General features: G+C 43.2%; 1 protein-coding gene across 12 annotated transcripts in view; it reads left to right on the forward strand.

The window, feature by feature from the left end:
* The window catches only part of PLEKHA7 (pleckstrin homology domain containing A7), a 238,946-nt gene that overhangs the window by 61,271 nt on the left and 158,668 nt on the right, over positions 1 to 19,007 (forward strand). For 6 of the 12 annotated variants that reach the window (XM_017873623.1, XM_017873631.1, XM_017873622.1 and 3 more), the window contains exon 1: positions 6,130 to 6,277. The exons of 5 other annotated variants lie outside the window; for them this stretch is intronic. In XM_017873623.1, the coding sequence (XP_017729112.1) occupies positions 6,171 to 6,277 (107 nt within the window). In that variant the 5' untranslated portion in view covers positions 6,130 to 6,170. Of the gene's footprint in view, positions 1 to 5,926; positions 6,278 to 19,007 lie in introns of those variants that run through there. One more of the 12 variants, XM_017873618.1, reaches the window with a different exon arrangement.

Raw genomic sequence — 19,007 nt, forward strand, 5'->3', positions numbered from 1 at the left:
AACTTTTAATGGCTGCTGGATATGCTTTTATTGATCGATTTAAACAAAACTTGGGTCTTCAGCATGAGGTCTTCTCATCACTGAGCTGGATTCTGTCATATGGATGTACCAAAATTTTCTAATCAATTCCTTGTTTTTGGATACTGAGATTGTTTCCAGTTTTTTAATGCCATAAGTAATAATGTGTTAAACATCTATGTGCCTAGACTTCTTTTTCTGTCTCAGATTAATAAGAACATGCATTCTTGACTATCCCCATGGAATTTAGTTTGAAAGTGGTTGTGAAGTAAACCCCTTTTTTGTTAGTTTTTTCTTCCCTTCAATGAAAGGCTCTTGCCACTAACCTTTGGGCTCCCTATTGCTTACCTGAGTCTTATCTCATCCATCAAAGCAATTCCTTAGCAGGTGACTATTGCTGTGCCTAAAGCCACGGGGCAGGTGATAATGCCTTGCATTACACAAAACTTCAACCTACCACTTTCCTTGGGATTGTCTGGGCTGTCTTTATCTTTCTGTTCTTCAAGGGCAGTGTAACTTTTGCAGCGACTGATTAAACTGCTTTAGATTGAGTTGACAGGGCTGACCAGTGCTTGTGGAACACTGTAACTGCCAGAGACCTCACTCAGGTAAGTGTGATGTGCTGGTTCCTGTCTCTCATCCAAGTGCAGGAAGCACCAGAATAAAGCTGGCTGAGATGTCTTGTGTAGACAGATTGTGGATTAGGGCCCAGGCGGGAGTAGACTTCAGACCTCCCTTGGAATCCAGGACTGTGAGGATTTTCCTTTATCCCTGTCACAGACCTGGATTAGGTATAACTAAAATACAAGCTACCTTTAAATCTTACTGTGGCATTGTGAGCGTGGGATTATTGAAGGGCCATTAGCTGGTTCTGTTAATCAGTAGAGAAAGCCATGGAATCAGCTGGTGGGAGGAACACTAAACTGAGGGTCTATCTTTGCTGTGTTATGTGACTTTGGGAAAGGTGCTTATTCCCTCTGGGAACCAAGTGGTTCATACTCTAAGTGGGTGTCAACTTGTCCTGGGGGATTACTTCCCTCTTCAGAATTACACTTGCTAGGCCATGGGTGATGACTTTTCCCTCCAGGCTTAGCACACTGCCTGGTACAGAATGAGTATTCAACACACACATGTGGCTGGGCATGGTGGTACAAGCCTGTAGTCTCAGCTACTCCAGAGGCCAAGGTGGAAGGATCGCTTGAGCCCAGGAGTTCAAATCCAGACTGGGTAACATAGCACAGCCCTGTTTCTAAAAAGCAAAACAGGTACCTGTGTGTATACACACATACATACATACTCCTCTGAGCTGCTCTGTTATGAGAAGGGAATATGACTGTTTTAGCTGGTGTCTGTGGAAAGTACAAAAAGAACATATTTCCATAAACTAGGCTACTGAGTATACTGAGTATAGTCACTTAACATACTCATCCCCACCTTTTTTTTTTTTTCCTGGAGACTGGGTCTTGCTGTGTTGCCCAAGCCCACCTGAAACCCTGGGCTGAAACAATCCTCTCCTGAGTAGCTGGGACTACAGACACACCCCTGCTTTTTAAGTGGCTATGTATGGTCTCTAGAATCCCCCTCTTTCTAGATAACCAGGTCTCTAACCATTCTCCAGTCATTTTAGATCCCTTCGGTGGTTTTACTAAGGCTGCCTTAATTTTAGATAACTGAGAACTGAACTTAAAATCCCATTTCCCCCCAAGTCCCCATTCTAGAGCTTTCTGGAGGTAGTCTTTACTGTCCTTCCATTGTGGACTGCTGGCTCATGTTTGGCATGGCCTGGAGGGGAAAACACAACACAAACTTAGAGCTTCATCTAAGCAGTTATTTTCTTGAAGCTTCATCGATTCTGAGCTTAAGTATATACATCATCTCCTCTATTATTCTGAAAGCAATGGACTTATTCGATTAACCCAAACACCTAACTGAACCCCTGCTGGGTGCTAGGCACTATACTAAATGCTGGGGAATAAAAACTGAGTAGGTCGTGGTCCTTTAAGCCCACTTCAGTGGGACAAGCAGGTAAGTAAACAACCATAAGGCAACAAGTATCTTCATCAGTATTTGTATAGAACACTTCAGGGACACAGATCAGGGGGCAATTTATTCAATGGGATACAGAAAAGGGAATGCTGAATAGGAATTAACATTTGAACTGGGCCTTGAAGAATGAGTAGGAAGTTGCCATATTGATGGGTAGCAGAGGACTACTCCAGGAAAAACCATTCATTCATTCAGCAAGTCTCTCCTGTTAGCCTGCTGCAGCCTAGGCATCAGGGTTCATTGGGGGTTTAGATTTTCTTCTTTGTCTTCTCTAGGGCACCTAGCATAGTGCTTTGTGTTCAACAGTTGTTTGGGAATTATTTGAGTAAATAAAAAATCTATCTGATAAGGGAATTAAAAATTACTCTGACATTTGCAAAAACTGTTTCAAATGAAACAGTGTATGTGAAAATAAAGCATGAGACAACTGTAAAGTATGTCATTAGTATTTAACTTTCTTGTTGTTTTATTTTATCTTCCAAAGAAATTTATTTGAATGATTTCTGTAACCTTTCAAATAACTAACAGCATCCAGCATCCTATCTTATTAGTTTTATTTATTTATTTATTTATTTTTTAAGACAGAGTCTTGCTCTTTGCCCAGGCTGCAGTGTGTTGGTGTGATCATAGATCACTATAACCTTGAACTCCTGGGCTCAAGCAATCCTCCTGCCTCAGCCTTCTGAGTAACTGGGACTATAGGTGTACACTACCACACATGGCTAATTAAAAATTTTTTTTTTTTTTTTTTTTTTGTAGAGATGGAGTCTCACAGTATTGCCAGAGCTGGTCTTGAACTCTTGGCCTCAAGTAGTCCTCCTGCCTCAGCCTCCCAAAGTGCTGAGATTACAGGTGTGAGCCACTGTACCTGGCCATTATTGGTTCTTTATTGTTTGCTCCAATAGTGTTAGATAAGAAAACATTTATAGTGATATTTTTATTTTGTCTTATTTTTTGGCTATTGTTTAACAAAATACGTAAGGCCAGAAACCCTACAAATCCTTCTTCCCTTGTGGAGTGTCCTCTGTCTTTGCGTTAAGTTTGCTTCTCAACCAGTGAAGCCCTGAAATTCCCATATGACTCCCCAACTAATTGTAGCTTCCTGTGTGTCTGGGGGTCTGTTTCTGAACTTTATGTAAGTTTCTGTTCAGTCAGCCAACTTTCTAATCGTGATAAAAGCCAAATTATTATTTTATAAACCTTGTGCAATTTGTCACATTCCTGTCTTACCAGTTTCTTGAGGGAGAGGTGAAAGAAACCCATAAGCACCCTCTAAATCTGCTTTGCATTTTCCTGCACAATGAAGAATAGACTTTTCATTTGTTTGAACAAAAAATAAATGCAAACTGGAAAAACACTGCCCTTTCAAGTCAACCAAGTATACTTACCTTTAGGAGGCAGTGAAAGTGGTGCCCTTAAATATAGAATTATTTATTCAAATGTTAAAAATTAATAAGTAAAGGGCTCTGATATAAACTTTGTGTAAGTTCTTCTGTGTATTTCAGTGCAAAAAAATATGTAGGTGGCTCACGCCTGTAATCCCAGCGCTTTGGGAGGCTGAGGCGGGCGGATCACGAGGTCAGGAGATCGAGATCATCCTGGCTAACACGGTGAAACCCGTCTCTATAAAAATACAAAAAATTAGCTGGGGGTGGTGGTGGGAGCCTGTAGTCCCAGCTACTCGGGACTCTGCTGAGGCAGGAGAATGGCATGAACCCGGGAGGCGGAGCTTGCAGTGAGCCGAGATCGCGTCACTGCACTCCAGCCTGGGCGACAGAGCGAGACTCCGTCTTAAAAAAAAAAAAAATGTAGAGCATAAAATGAAATCTACCTGTCAAGCACGTGATCCAGAATCTTGGTTTTATTACTATTCTGGAAAGCCCTGGTCCTTACCATTTGGTTAAGCTTATTTAATCTTTTAAATTGGAATAGTGTGCAAAATTGTTCTTATTGTGTTCATTTTCTTTTGGCCCAAGATCTTAGGACTTTAAGTCTTACAGATTATCGTCACTGTAGGATTCACAAAAGAACTTTCTTCTAACTTTCTTTGGCTTCTTCATACTCATTTATTCTTATGCTCATTTGGTTAATCAGTACAAGGCATTTTGCTGATTACTGTGAAAAGGACCAAGGTTTAAGACTGGTCTCCAAGACTGTAATCCAGTAGGAACTAATAGTATCCGCACCATGCCTTACCTTTGCTGTTCCCTGTGTCTAGAGTGTCCTTTCATTGTCCTTTCCTGTGCATCTGGCAACTTAATGCTTAGCCTTTAAGGCATAGCTCAAACTTCGCTTCCTCCAGGAAACTTTTCTTTGACCTCCCTGTGTCATTTAGGGCAGGGGTTCCCCAAATCTTGGGCTGATCCCTTGGTGGGGAGCCTGAGAATTATTGTAGTGTCAATTGTCAAAAAAATACTATTTTCAAATATATGTAGATGCCATTGTGAAAAAGCAAATTAAAAATCTTTTAAATTTAGTTAATTCATGAAAAGCTTCGTTGGATACATAGAGGCTCTTTGTTCTCTTGTGTTTTTAAGGTCAAGAAATACTCAAAGTTTAATTACAGGTTGAACATTCCTAATGTTGATAATATAACCTGGAACTTTTTAGACGCTGACATGGTGCTCAAAGGAAATGTTCATTGAAACATTTTAGATTTCAGATTTTGGGGTTAGGGATGCTTAACCGTATGTATTCTGCAGATATTCTAAAATATGCAAAAACCTCAAATCTGAAACACTTCTGGTCCCAAGCATTTCAGGTAAAAGATACTCCACTTGTATTATGACGAAAGTCTGAAAGTCTGGGAATTTTTTTTTTTTTTAAGTTAAAAGTGACTATTCCTATTTGTACTAGTTGGGATTACGTTTAGCTGCAAATGATGGAAAACCTGACATAACAGTGACTGAAATTGATTTCTCTTTCATATAGAAGTCTGGAGGTTGTCATCCCAGAGCTACTGGGCTGGTCTCACAAAGTCTTCTGGGCCCTAAGCACTCTATGTTTTGCTCTTCTGCCCTCCTTAGCAGAAAGGAGCTTAATATGGCTGCTTGAGTTTTGCCATCATGTCTATTCCAGGCAACAGTGGATAGGATCACCTCCCATTTCCCCTCTCACTTCCTTAACCACACAGTTATCCCTTTAGGGATAGCCGAAGTCCTGCATGGTAGTCCTTCTACCTACATCCGTTTATCAGGACTTATTCACATGGCTACTCAGAGTTTCATGGAAATGTCTTTTTTCTGGGTTATAATGTGCCCAGCTAAAATTCACTAAAAATCCTTGCTGAGGAGGAAGAGGGGAACTGATCTTGGAGGACCTGTGTGTATCCATTTGGGGTCAGACTGGGCCCCACAGATATAGTGCATTAGCACTCAGCAGTGTGGAAGGCTGCTAGTTCAGATCACAGTCCAGGTGCTGTGTGATACCTCACAGGTTCCATTCCTCAGTTAGACTTTAGTTTCCTCTGAAATCATACTTGTTTTGTCTCATAGGGATGGGAACTAAAGATAAATGGAAGCACAGAGATGCTAGTAATTGGATATGGTTGAATATTTATGGATACACCTTCACCAGCACTTTATCATCCAGTCTTATCCCTGCGGAGCTCCCTGATTTATCCTTCCTTTCTTTAAAATATGGAGCTCTGGACCAGCTCTTCCAAGAGGCATTCCCTGAATAAAACTGACAAGTTACTAACCCAGAAATGTCTCTAACCATCTCCTTTCCCATATGGTTTTGCATTGCCTCTAAACATTTACGTTTTCATTTACACAGCTTACCTAGATGATGGCATGACCCAGTGGGTAAGAGTGTGGGTCTCAGAGCGAGATTGCCTGGGTTCATATCTGAGTTCTTTTACTTATCATCTCTAGGCCTCCATATTTGCATTATGCATGGGAACTAATAAAAATATCTATCTCATAAGATAAGGATTCAGTGAGACAATCCAGGTAAATCACCTAACCTAGAGCCCAGTTCGTGGTAAGTGCTTGGTAAAATGCAGCGTTATTGTTACTGTCTTCATCATCATCATCATCATCATCTTGATGTCTCCCCTCTTAGACTGATGGAGAGTATTCTCAGCCATCCCTATCACTCAACTAATGTCAGCTGAACACCTTCCCCATGCTGCATGGAGGAGGCTGAAAGGCAAGGTGAAACTACCTGGGTTCCTGTACCAGTATTCCACTTTCCAGCTTTGTAACCCTGGGTAAGATACTTAATGCTACTAGGCTTTGTTTTTGTCTTTGCAATATGGATGATAAACTTCATAAAATTATGAAGGATTAAATGAGATAATACAGTTAAATTCTGTCTGACACATAGCAAGCACTCAGTAAACGTTATGATTGAAAGAATAGAAGGATGTTGGGGACTGGTTCGTGACCCTCAGGGAGCTAACAGTTTTGAAGGTGAGGCAGGCCTGTGCTGGATGCTTTCTTCACAGTGCGATGAATGCCAAGGTAGAAGGATTCCTTGAGTGTTGTGAAAATGCAGCGCAGAGGAAGGTGTAGCTGGGGAAACATGAATGAGGAAGTGAGGTGGGGAGGAAACACTTGATCTACAGCATAAAGGCCTGGTAGTTAGGCAAGGGTATCTGAATTAGGGGAAAATGTTTGGAAAAAGGTGTTCCATGCAGGGCAGCCCTGTGTGCATTGGCTCGGAGGTGCGAATGGCTCAGGCTGAGGGAATGGACAGGTGGAAGGAATGTGGCTAAGGGTAGGCATGTGAGGCTAAGATATTGGTGGGGCCACAATGGCAAGCACATCAGGCTGGATAGCACTTGAACATTAGATTGTGGAGGGCCTGTGGACCATGCTTAGGAGTCAGGACTCTATTCTGTGTCCAGCAGAGATTTTCTTTTATGAAAAAAAACAAAAAAAAAAAACAAAAAACAAAAACAAAAAACCGGAAGGCTATCTCTTCCGAAAGGAGAGGAAGTAGGGGCATACATACCCTCTTTGTGGATATGCATAGCTTTCTTATCCCTTTGTTTCCAGCTCCCTGGAACATCAGGGGACAGCTTTGCACCAGGAAGAACTGGGATCCCTGAAACTTTCTAATTGGGATCTCTTTCCATCATTGCTATGCGTGTTCTTCTTTCATTTCTTTGAAGGCTACTATGCCTTAATTTGAGATTTCACCCAGAATGATATTCATGTCCATGCCCATTGGTTCTATTTTCTTGCCTCACAGATTGTAGGGCATGGTATATAGCAAAGGATAAAATCCTTCTCAGCTCTTGGAAAATTGTTCTCAGTGCTGTGTCCTCCCACTGACTCCTCTCCCTGATCCCGATCCCTCCCTTCTCTGTGCTCCCTGCCCCCACACACTTTACTCTGCCTTCACTTCCCCTTTAACTATTTGCTGTCTGATTTTCATCTTCCACTCTCTGAGATCTGCTTGACCTCCTACTCATCAAGTCCAAAGGCTGTTGACAGGCCTAAATTCCCATGCCCTTTGTAGAGTTTGACTTTCTTGATCAGTTTCCCATTCTCAGAACCTCGTCTTGGCTTGCCCTTCTGGTCTCTCCCCTCCCCTCCATCTCTGTCTCCAGTTTGGTTTCTCTCCCTCCTCTGAATTTTTGTCGCTCATGATCTTCGTGCTCTGACAGCATTTGTTACTTTCTGTATCATACCTTGGTTTACTTTGGTGATTTATATCCATGTCTTAACTCCTGTGTTAGATAAACTTTCAGGGTAAGATCCAATTCTTGATTCTCTTCTTTATTCCTCCAAGTACCTAGGTAGGCATATAGTAGGAAGACAGACATTGGAATGAATGAATGAGCAAACAATTTTGGGGCATTTGTTATAAGTTAATTGCTTAGCAGTGTTCCTCTAAGTGTGATCCACAGGTCATCTGTATCAGATTCATGTGTGTATAATAGAGTGCTTGTTACAAAGGCAGATTTCAGGGCCATACCCAGATTTATTGAACCAGAATCTCTGAGAGTTTACAATTTTAAGTCACACCTCTCCCTCCCCATGTTATTCACTATAAAATCTGAGAACTCCTGGTTTAATGGACAATAAACCAACCTTATAAATGCATTTCAACTGCTGAGTATTAGAGTCTTCTAAATGAGGCCTGGGAGGTGAGCAGGACCCTGTGCCACCCCTTCCCACCTGCAGGGGAGATGGGGCTTAGGTGGAAGGCAAGGCTTCTGTGTAGTGGTAAACAGGGTGGGGCGGGGGGGTGGAAGGAGCACAAAGGAGGCAGATGAGGGGTTTACATTGAAACAGACAGACAGAGCTTGCTAAATAGAGATGAGGAAGGGGTAAGCAGAGTGGGGGTTGGGCAGCTTTCTGCGGGGTGGCGTCAACACGAGCAAGGCTTAGAGGTGAGAAATCCAGTGTATGAGTGATAAGGGGTCTGGGTTGTCTGGATGGACAGGCATGAGGGGAAGCAGAAGAAAGATTCACATCTTAAATGGCTTGAATGCCATGCTGAGGAGCGATGATGTCCTGCTCTAGGGATGATGCTGAGGAGGCTGGAGACGTGTCTCTATAGATCTGAAACCCACAAGACCTGTGTTGAGGATGCCCTGGGAGCGGGGAAGTGGGCAAGGGCTTCACGGAGGTGACTGTGGGAATCCTGGAGCTGATGATCACGTTCTGCTAAAGTACTTCCATCCATGTTGGATGTGAGAAAAGAGCTTCTTGCTTCAAGCTTCTGTGCTTTTCATTTTCTCCAGCCTCTGTGAACTTGCTGGAGAAGCTGAGGAGTGTCGGTGTGTGTGTGTGTGCACATGCGTGTGCATGTGGGGTGTGAGTATATGTGTGTGCATGTATGTGTGAACATGTGTATTTGTGCAGATACCATCTTACCTATCTTTTCTTTCTTCCTCATCATTACTACCACCTTACCTTCCTGATGTGAGGGAAATGGAGGGTGAGGCAATGGAGGATATTCTGATACAGTCAGGGGTGTGTGTGTGCTTCACTGACAAAAATTGTTTGTATTTATTGTATATAGCATGATGTTTTGATACACTGTGGAATGGCTACATTATTTAATGTATAGGATCTCACATACTTATTTTTTGTGCGCAAACACTTAAAATCTATCAGCAATTTTTGAGTATACGATATATTGTTATTCACTGTATTCACCACGAGGTGCAATAGATCTGTTGAACTTATTTCTTCTGCTTGACTAAAATTATGTATCCTTTAACCAACATCTCCCAACCCCTCCACCCACCCCAGCCTCTGGTAACCACCATTTTACTCTTTGATTCTATGAGCTCACCTTTTTTACACTCCATATATAATTGAGATCATGCAGTATTTGTCTTTTTGTGCTTGGCTTGCTTCATGACATAAATTCCTCCAGGTTTAACCATGTTGTTTCAAATGACAGGACTTTCTTCTTTTTAAAGGCAGAGTAGTGTTCCATTGTGTATATATATGCATATTTTCTTTTCTTTTCTTTTTTTTTTTTTTGAGATGGAGTCTCACTCTGTAGCCCAAGCTGGAGTGCAGTGGCATGATCTCGGCTCACTGCAACCTCCGCCTCCGAGGCTCAAGTGATTCTAGTGCCTCAGCCTCCCAGGTAGCTGGGACTACAGGCACACGCCACCAAGCCCGGCTAATTTTTTGTATATTAGTAGAAACGGGGTTTCACCATATTGCCCAGAGTGGTCTTGAACTCCTGAGCTCAGGCAATCCACCTGCCTCAGCCTCCCAAAGTGTGGGATTACAGGCGTGAGCCACTACACCCAGCCACCTCTTCTTTTCTTTTCTTTTCTTTTCTTTTCTTTTCTTTTCTTTTCTTTCTTTCTTTCTTTCTTTCTTTCTTTCTTTCTTTCTTTCTTTCTTTTCTTTCTTTCAGACACAGTCTCGCTCTCTTGCTCAGGCTGGAGTGCAGTGGTGCAATCTCAGCTCACTGCAATCTCCACCACCCTGGTTCAAGTGATTCTCCTGCCTCAGCCTCCTGAGTAGCTGGGATTACAGGTGCCTCTCACCATGCCTGTCTAATTTTCGTATTTTCAGTAGAGACGGGGTTTCTCCATGTTGGCCAGGCTGGTCTCGAACTCCTGACCTCAGGTGATCTGCCCGCCTTGTCCTCCCAAAGTGCGAGGATTGCAGGTGTAAGCCACTGCACCCGGCCTCTATTTTTAATTTTTTGAGGAACCTCTATACCATTTTACATAATGGCTGTACGAATTTACATTCCCACCAACAGTGTACAAGGTTCCCTTTTCTCCACATCCTCACTAATACTTATCTTTCATCTTTTTGATAATGACCTCCTAACACGTGTGAGGTGATGCTTTCAGGTGTGATTATACAACCCAGTAGCTGAGAAAACAGTATCCTAGTCAGTGGTCATGAAAGGCGCTTAAAAATGCCAGGTCCTGTGGGGCCCAGGCCTCTGTATTCTTTATAGGTTCCCAGGGGGTGCTGGCACAGCTGCATTTTGGAACCAGCAGCCCAGATGACCCAATCACTTTACCCTTTCACCCGGGGATTAGGGGCCTGCAAACTCCGAAATTGGAATGAGAGTTTTTAAACTTGAAAATGTCTCCTTCTTCCACTTTGATCAGTGGAGAGGAAAATACCTTACTGAGCAGAATGGTGGCTGAGGGAGTGTTTCCCCAGGTTGTCTCTGTGGGGAGGGGTGTTGCTGGAGCCCAAGTATAACAGAGTCTAACAGAAAGCTCATTAAGACCCACAGCAAGTTGAGGCCTGTCAGTAATGAGTACTTTTATGCTGTTTTCTACAGAAATTTCGCTTCAAAACCTAGAGCCTTCAGATATCCTGATTTGCCATTCTAATTAGGCACTGAAGGAGGGCTTTGTGGGCAGGTTTGTGGCATCCTCTGTGCATACTGATTTTGCAAACCTCTTGGGAAACACTTAAAGTGAAACTGAACACATCAAAAAAGTCAGCATAAACAAATTGAAATCCCTGTGATTCCTAAACCCTAAAAATTTTCTGTGTCCAATTTCAAAGTCCCCCTCTCCCCTCCACTTTAAGGTTGGTATAATCCTGCCTGGTCAAAGGGAAGGAGGGAGGAGGGTTTCACACATTTGGGGAGAGGTCCCAGAGTTGGGGGTTCTGGTGGGTGGGTTGTCCAGTCCTCTTTAGGGCAGGTTATCCAGTGTCTAGATCGTTTGGGAGAAGAACTGGGAGAAAGGCCAGAAGCCTCAACCTCAGGCTGGCTGGACATGGGCATGGATGCTATCTCCCCTGGCCAGCATTGCCCACATTTAGGTCTCTAGCAGGAAGAGCCCGGGAGCTAGAAGCAGAAGCACCCAGATGGGGAAAGATCGTGGGTGGCGCCACAGCAGGCTCCTGCTGCCCCCATGAGGAGAGGTTGGGAAAGTGAGTGGCTTCCCACTAAGTGAGGAGGAAGCCACAGTGGAGGGAATCTTGCCCGTTTGTGTCTGTGGCTCCCTCATGAGCAGGCTGGGATTTTGAGGCTGGGAATGTGTTATACCTTAAAAGCAAAGCAAAGAGCACCAGTTACCTAAATGGGAAGACAGAGCAGCAGTGTCCTTTGAGGCCAGAGAGTGAAAGTATGAGACTTTGTAGGACTTTTGTTCTTAATTAAGTCCCTAGCGGGCCCACAGTCCTGCCCTTTCTTGGGCCCAGATCCCTGATGCCTTTGAAACTGCCATTTAATATGGCATTACTGCCTCCCAGCATTGGGACTCCTTCCCTTCAGATTTGCTAAGGACCTCCTAAGTACTCCCTTCCCCTCATGCCCCTCACTGCCCCTCACCTCCAGAGAGCGCCAGATATTCCTGGATCGAAGTTTTTATCCTGCCCCTGCTTAGAAATTTTATGGAGCTTCTATTTACCTGGCTGATAAAATCCAGTGATCTAGCCCTCCTTCTCTGCCCTTTGGGCTTGCATCCGTCTGTCCATCTGTCCATCTATCTGTCATCCCTTACCAAGCACTACAGGACTTTGTAAGTTCCTAGGTACAAAAATACATATGACAGAAAGAGGTACTGTCCTTAAGGAACTCTCAGTCTTTTGGGGAAGGCAGACAATAGTCAATTACGGGGGTTGTGAGATCACAGAGGAGGGACACCTGTGTGAAGGGTGGGCCAGTTCTGTGAGTTGTCATCCACAGTAAACACACTATTACTGGTTAGTAGAATACACTAGATGCCAGAAAGAAACCAGTGTTAGTATTAGGAAGAATAATGATAATGAAGCTTTTTGCATTGTATAGACCTACTTCAAATTAACCTTGATTAAAAATATTAACTCTTTTGGGACCGGGCATGGTGGCTCATACTTGTTATCCCAGCACTTTGGGAAGCTGAGGTGGGCAGCTCACTGAAGGTCAGGAGTTTGAGGCCAGCCTGGCCAACATGGTGAAACCCCAACTCCACTAAAAATACAACAATTAGCCAGGCATGGTGGCACATGCTTGTAAATCCCAGCTACTCAGGAGGCTGAGGCAGGATAATTGCTTAAACCCGGGAGGCAGAAGTTGCAGTGAGTAGAGATGGTGCCACTGCACTCAAGCCTGGGTGAAGGGAAAAACAAATGAACTCTTCTGAGCCTTAAAGTTCTTGTCTGTGAGTTGGTTAAGGCATAACAATAACATGAACCTCATAGGATTGTTGTTAAGGGTTAGCAATCATTAATGAGATAATGTATATTTGTGAAACATAGTAAATGCTTAATAAATATTGGTTATTAAAGTTCTTATCAGACACAGAAGAAATTTTCTCCAGGATTCTTGCAGCAAAGTCACTGAAATCACAGAGAAAAACATCAACAGTTTGCTCAGCATGAATTCAACGAGTCTGATAAACCTGTCTGTTATAACGTGCCTCATATATGCAGAAAGAATGATACCAGCAGTCCAATTCAGTGAATGAGGTCTCCTGGATGAGAGTAGTGCCTTGTTTTGTCAAATATGGGTTTTTGCGCATTGAATTTTTTTTTTTTTTAAGGAGAATAACTTTATTTTAAATTTTTTTTAATTTTTTTTTTTTTGAGACAGGGCCTCACTCAGGCTGGAGTACAGTGGTGTGATCTCAGCTCACTGCAACCTCCACCTCCTAGGTTCAAGTGATTCTCCTGTCTCAGCCTCCTGAGTAGCTGGGATTACAGGTGTGTGCCACCATGCCCGGCTTATTTTTTGGGGGGATGGAGTTTCGCTCTTGTTGCCTAGGCTGGAGTGCAATGGCATGGTTTCAGCTCACTGCAACCTCCGCCTCCTGGGTTCAAACGATTCTTCTGCCTCAGCCTGCTAAGTAGCTGGGATTACAGGCACCTGCCACCACACCTGGCTAACTTTTGTATTTTTGCTAGAGACGGGGGTATCACCATGTTGGCCAGGCTGGTCTCAAACTCCTGACCTCAGGTGATCCGCCAGCCTCGGCCTTTGAAAGTGCCGGGATTACAGGTGTGAGCCACCGCACCCGGCCCACTTTAATTCTTTCAAGGTGGTTTGGTACAGTCATTCCCGAAGAGACAACATCAAAATCACCTGGGAAATGTCTTAAACATGCAGACCTGGGGTTCTACCATTCTTCCCATCCTCTAAACTTCTTCATTATTATATCTGGGCAGGGCCTGGAAGTCTGTATTTTAAGTAAGTGCCTCCAGTGAGTTTTGCTTTTATGGCTCACTTTGGGAACCCAAGGACAGATCCTGGGACTCTGAGGCCAAGCCCTGGGCTTAGTTTCTCCTGGCACTGTCTCTGTCTACCTGGATGATCTCCTGGTCACCAAGTTCTTCGTGTCTCAGGGTTATCAGGTGTGAGTATCTGATGAGATGGTGAATGTGAGTACCCATCTCTGTGTGGACTCTGTAAATGTAAGAGATTATCAATACTCTTATTTATTGTAATAATCCCCCCTTCCCAGTCCCATTTTCTTGCCCAATGACTTAATCAGAGTCACTCCAGTATATCATTTATGTTTTTTTTTTTTTTTGAGACGGAATCTCGCTCTGTCGCCCAGGCTGGAGTGCAGTGGCCGGATCTCAGCTCACTGCAAGCTCCGCCTCCCGGGTTCCCGCCATTCTCCTGCCTCAGCTTTCCAGTAGCTGGGACTACAGGCGTCCGCCACCTCGCCCGGCTAGTTTTTGTATTTTTTAGTAGAGACGGGGTTTCACCGTGTTAGCCAGGATGGTCTCGATCTCCTGACCTCGTGATCCGCCCGTCTCGGCCTCCCAAAGTGCTGGGATTACAGGCTGGAGCCACCGCGCCCGGCCCAGCATTTATCTTTTAAGCCTGTGGTTGATTTGACAGGATTTGATGTAAAATAAGGAGTAAGAGGCTGTGCTTTGGCTCAACTGCAAGTCTCACTGCTAAAAAGCCTCTGATTCTGTCCTGTCTGTGCGCTATCCTGTATCGGGGGAGGTAGAGACTGTGCAGGCGTTTAAATTGGGACTTGAAAGCTTTAGATTTGTGTTGTCCAAAAAGGTAGCCACTGACCACATATGGCTATGGAGCACTTGAAATTCAGCTAGTCTGGGTTGAGATGTGCTGTGAATGTGAAATACACCCAGAGTTCAGAGATTTAATACTAGAAAAAAAATGTAAAGTATTGCAATAATAAATTTTATATTGATTACATATTGAAAATAATATTTTGGGTTAAGTAAAATATTAAAATTGATATCACTGATTTTCTCTTTTTAAAACACTAGAGGTTTCAAAAATGCATATGTGGCTTGCATTGTATTTCATCAGACACTGCTGCTTTACGTGTTGGGTTAGCTTTGGGAGTCAGCTTAAAAAGTTTACAGGGTTTGCTCTGTTTTCGAATTCAAAAGGCAAATTTTATATTTGAAGTGGACATCTAGAACAGTTATTCTGAATCATTTAACTCAACTTTGAGCGTTAGCATTGTTGTTTATTGTCACTGGTGGTTTTATTGAAGTAGGAATTTTATGAAATAGAATTTAAAGGGCATTTAGCAGTTTATCTACTATTTTAAAAGACAGTCTCCTAACATCTCTGGGAGGGGCAAGAAGAAAATTGCCTAAGTGGAGAAATTGCTTTGTTTGAATTGAATTTTTATTGCAGAGCTGCAAAGCCCAGAAGACAGCACTTTACAGCGGCCGCAGCAATTCATTTTTAAACTGTGGGCTTGGGATTAAACGGCTATGAAATACCGATGAAAGCACCATTCACAATCTTCCTTATAATCTTTGGCTTTCTCTCTGGCACTCTGTTTCTTCACTCTCTTCCCTGATGGTGTTTGGGATACTAGTGTGTGAGACACAGCTGGGAACTCACACAGCAAGGCTGAGATGAGCAGACTCAGCTCGTCAGCAACAGCTGAGTTGAAGTAGGTGCTAGTCATTGAGTTTCTCTATAAATGGTGGCATTCCTGGGAGTTTAGAGCAGTGAACTTGAAAATGGTGATGCTAAAGGCCCCAATGTCTACTTCACAGTGGGATTATGAGGAGAATAGGAAAAACCAGAGGCAGGATGTCAGGGATGCAGAAGTGGTTGATAGTGGAAGCCCAGCAGAGGATCAGTTTCCCTCCCATTAGCTGTTGACATGTCCTTCAGTGTGTCTCCTGCAGGCTTCAAGTCTTTCTCCTCAGACCTGTTCTAAGGGAATGGATTGGTTCCGTATAGTCAATGAGGCACAAAATCTGACCCCCCAAGTTTGATTTGAATTCCACTATCACTAGCTATGTGACCTTGGGAACACCACTTGAGTGCTGTTCCTCAGTTTTCTCATCTGTAAAATGGGCTTCATAGAACCTGTGGTGAGGGTTAATTGAGCAAATACATGTAAGGTCCTTAGAACTTACGCATGAGTAAACACTCTGTTAACACTGGATTCATTCAGGTAGCAATATTTATGCTTCCATGTACCAGGAACTACACTGGGGTACAGCAGTGAACAAGGCAGTGGAAATCCCTTCCAGTGGAGGAGTTCAAGATGTGTTTGTTGCTTATAATTATCCATGCTTTTACACTGGCTGAGGGGTCTTCACACACAATGCTGCTTTACTTTATGTATTAGGTTTTGACACAGTAGTCTGTTTTTTTAAGGTTTTAAGTACAAAACTTTGGATTTTATTCCTAACTCACCCGCTTCTTCATGGTATGACCTTGGGCAAGCTACATAAACTCACTGAGGCTTCATTTCCTCATGTATAAAAAAGCGAATAAATAATATCTTGCTCAAAGGAGCGTATGAGAATTAAATGTTGTATTAAATAGGATAATGCCTATAAAGCTCTTAGCATATACTTGGCTCATAGTAAGTGTTCTGTAAATGTTAGCTATTATTGCCATTGCTTCTAGTTCTAGAAATTCTGTGAGTCAGTGGTTCTAAATTAAAAGTTCACCAGGCTGGCAGAAGGGGAAATTGTACCAAATTCTCCTGTGGTGCCCCTTTCTATGAGCTAAGTTGTTCATGAGTGCCTTGGAAACCATCTTCCTTTTCAGAGAAAAACAATAGAGATCCAGGTGTTCAACAGAGCAGCCCAAAGATAGATAATGAGTCCCTCATCATTAGGGGCATCCAAGTTGGACCACCAGTCAGCCGGGATGTTATAAAGGGATGGGCCTTGAGCTTGTGGATTGCTTCCAGGTCTGAGATTATGGAGCCTTTGGTCATTAACATTTGACCCATCTGGGTAAGGACACCCTAGGGAGGGATACCCATTTTTGAAGAGCAAAGAGTGACCTCAGGGATTTGCCACCTCCTTCACCCAGCCAGTAAGGGAAGCTCACTTTGACATAGCTTCTACTACTTTTCTTCTCCTGAGTGTAGTTATTTCTTGGAGGTAAGTGCTAGGGTTGAGTTGGAGAAAGACATGCCACATCTTCACTGAATCGTTTATCCAGGGAGTGGAGGGCACCTGGTTCTTGATGTCATACTCAGCCCTAAGCTTCCTTCCCTAGGGGGTGGAGTAGATAGAAATGACTTCAGAGCCACGCAGCTAGGGAGGACTGGGCCTGTTGTCTACAGCCCTGGGGAAGCTACAGGCAGCTTTAATTCAGGGCTCCATCACTCCTCCCCTTTTGTTTGCCACTCTGGACTTGCCTATGGAAAGTGAAAAAACAAAGGTACTATGTTGGATTCATTTATCGTTTAAAAAAACAAACAAAAAAAGGTAATTGTATTTATTTTTAAACACATACTCCTTATGTCAGGCAGTTTATTTACTTTTAAAGGAACCATTACTTGAGCATCTACTAGTACAAAGCATCTGTTAGCCACCAGAGAAAAACAAAAGAGGCTGGGTGTGGTGGCTCTCGCCTGTAATCCCGGCACTTTGGGAGGCTGAGGCGGGCAGATCACTTGAGGTCAGGAGTTCAAGACCAGCCTGGCCAATATAGTGGAACCCCGTCTCTACTAAAAATACAAAAAAATTAGCCAGGTGTGGTGGTGCCTGCCTGTAGTCCCTGCTACTCACGAGGCTGAGGCAGGAGAATTGCTTGAACCCAGGAGGCAGAGGTTTCAATGAACCAAGATCACACCATTGCACCCTAGCCTTGGGTGACAGAGTAAGACTCTGTCTTGAAAAAAAAGCAGCAGAAGAAAAGATCTGAGATACTTCTCTTCCCTTGCCCCAAAATAGGTCTTCCATTTTTTCAAAGTACCTACTATATTCCAGCCATTGTGCTAGGGGCCGTAGATACAGGGCTGAGAAGACACAAGTGGTACTTCTTCCCCTGGAAATTATAGCCCAGCAGGGGAGACAGCTCAGTTCCACTGAGCTGGGAATGTTAAAGTTTTGATTGTTTATGAAGAGGGAGACAGACCCATATGGCTAACCCTTCTTGCCCCAGGCACCAGTGGCCCTGGCTTTGGCTTGGCAAATGTGGTACCATTCTCTGAACTGTTGGGTTTCTGACTCACTTCCTGTGGTGATGTCTGGGTCTCCTCAGATCTAGGGGTCAATGAAATGCAGCTGGTCAGTTACCTCTGCCCAGAGAGCTCAGGGTGAGTCCCCAACCCCTTCACACACATTTTCTATCCCAAGGCACCCTTCACTCTTCATAATCTTTGCAGCAAACCAGAAATCCTCTGGCTCATTAATAGAAGGAAGGCCTTGTTGGGGTGGAGGGGGATATGTTGCTAAGCTAATTGGTTTGAGAACATGAGGAGAGAAAACACAAAAAAAATCCGTGGCCCTGAATGATTTACTTTGTGAGTGACAGAATCTGCATAGTTTTAAAACTAGAATCTGTAAATCCCCTATGCAGTATTTCTTTAACTTTAAGCATTCCTGTCTCACATTTGCATTTTGCAATACCCGTGTAGTATTTTCTTTAAATTGACTCAGTAAAACTATGTAAATTTTAAAATTTCTTATTATTTTAATTAGTCTTCATAGCTTTTATCTCTATTGTATAGCTATTATTCATAGTATATTTTTTCTTTTTATTTTTTTTCTTTTGATAACAGAGCCTTGCTCTGTCACCCAGGCTGGAGTGCAGTGGCATGATCTCGGGTCACTGCAACCTCTGCCTCCCAGACTCAAGCAATTCTCCTGCCTCAGCCTCTCAAGTAGCTGGGATTATAGGCATGTACTACCACACCTGGCTAATTTTTTTGTATTTTTAGTGGAGACAGGGTTTCACCATGTCGGCCAGCCTAGTCTTGAACTCCTGACCTCAAGATGATCTACCCACCTCAGCCTCCCAAAGTGCTGGGACTATAGGAGGGAGTCACTGTGTCCGGCTCACAGTATATTTTTTCAAATGTTCTTGCCACATTGTCAAAGATCTTGGGCATCCTTAGGTATTTGCTCCACTTAGGAAGATTCTGCCTAAGAAGTTCATGAATATTCCTCTAGGAGATCTTTGAATCTTCTAAAATTCAAAATTGTGTTTATTATTGTAAAAAATTGTGTTTATGTATTTCTTTCCTGGGAAAGACAGTCCAAAGCTTTATTCAAGCAAGGACCAGAAAAGGATAAGAGCCACAGTTTGTGGTTTCTGGAATTGTGTCCGATTATTATTTACAAAAAATTCATTTTCCCAGG

The sequence above is a fragment of the Rhinopithecus bieti genome, unplaced genomic scaffold (assembly GCF_001698545.2).
Source record: "Rhinopithecus bieti isolate Rb0 unplaced genomic scaffold, ASM169854v2 scaffold_8211, whole genome shotgun sequence".
NCBI lineage: Eukaryota > Metazoa > Chordata > Mammalia > Primates > Cercopithecidae > Rhinopithecus > Rhinopithecus bieti.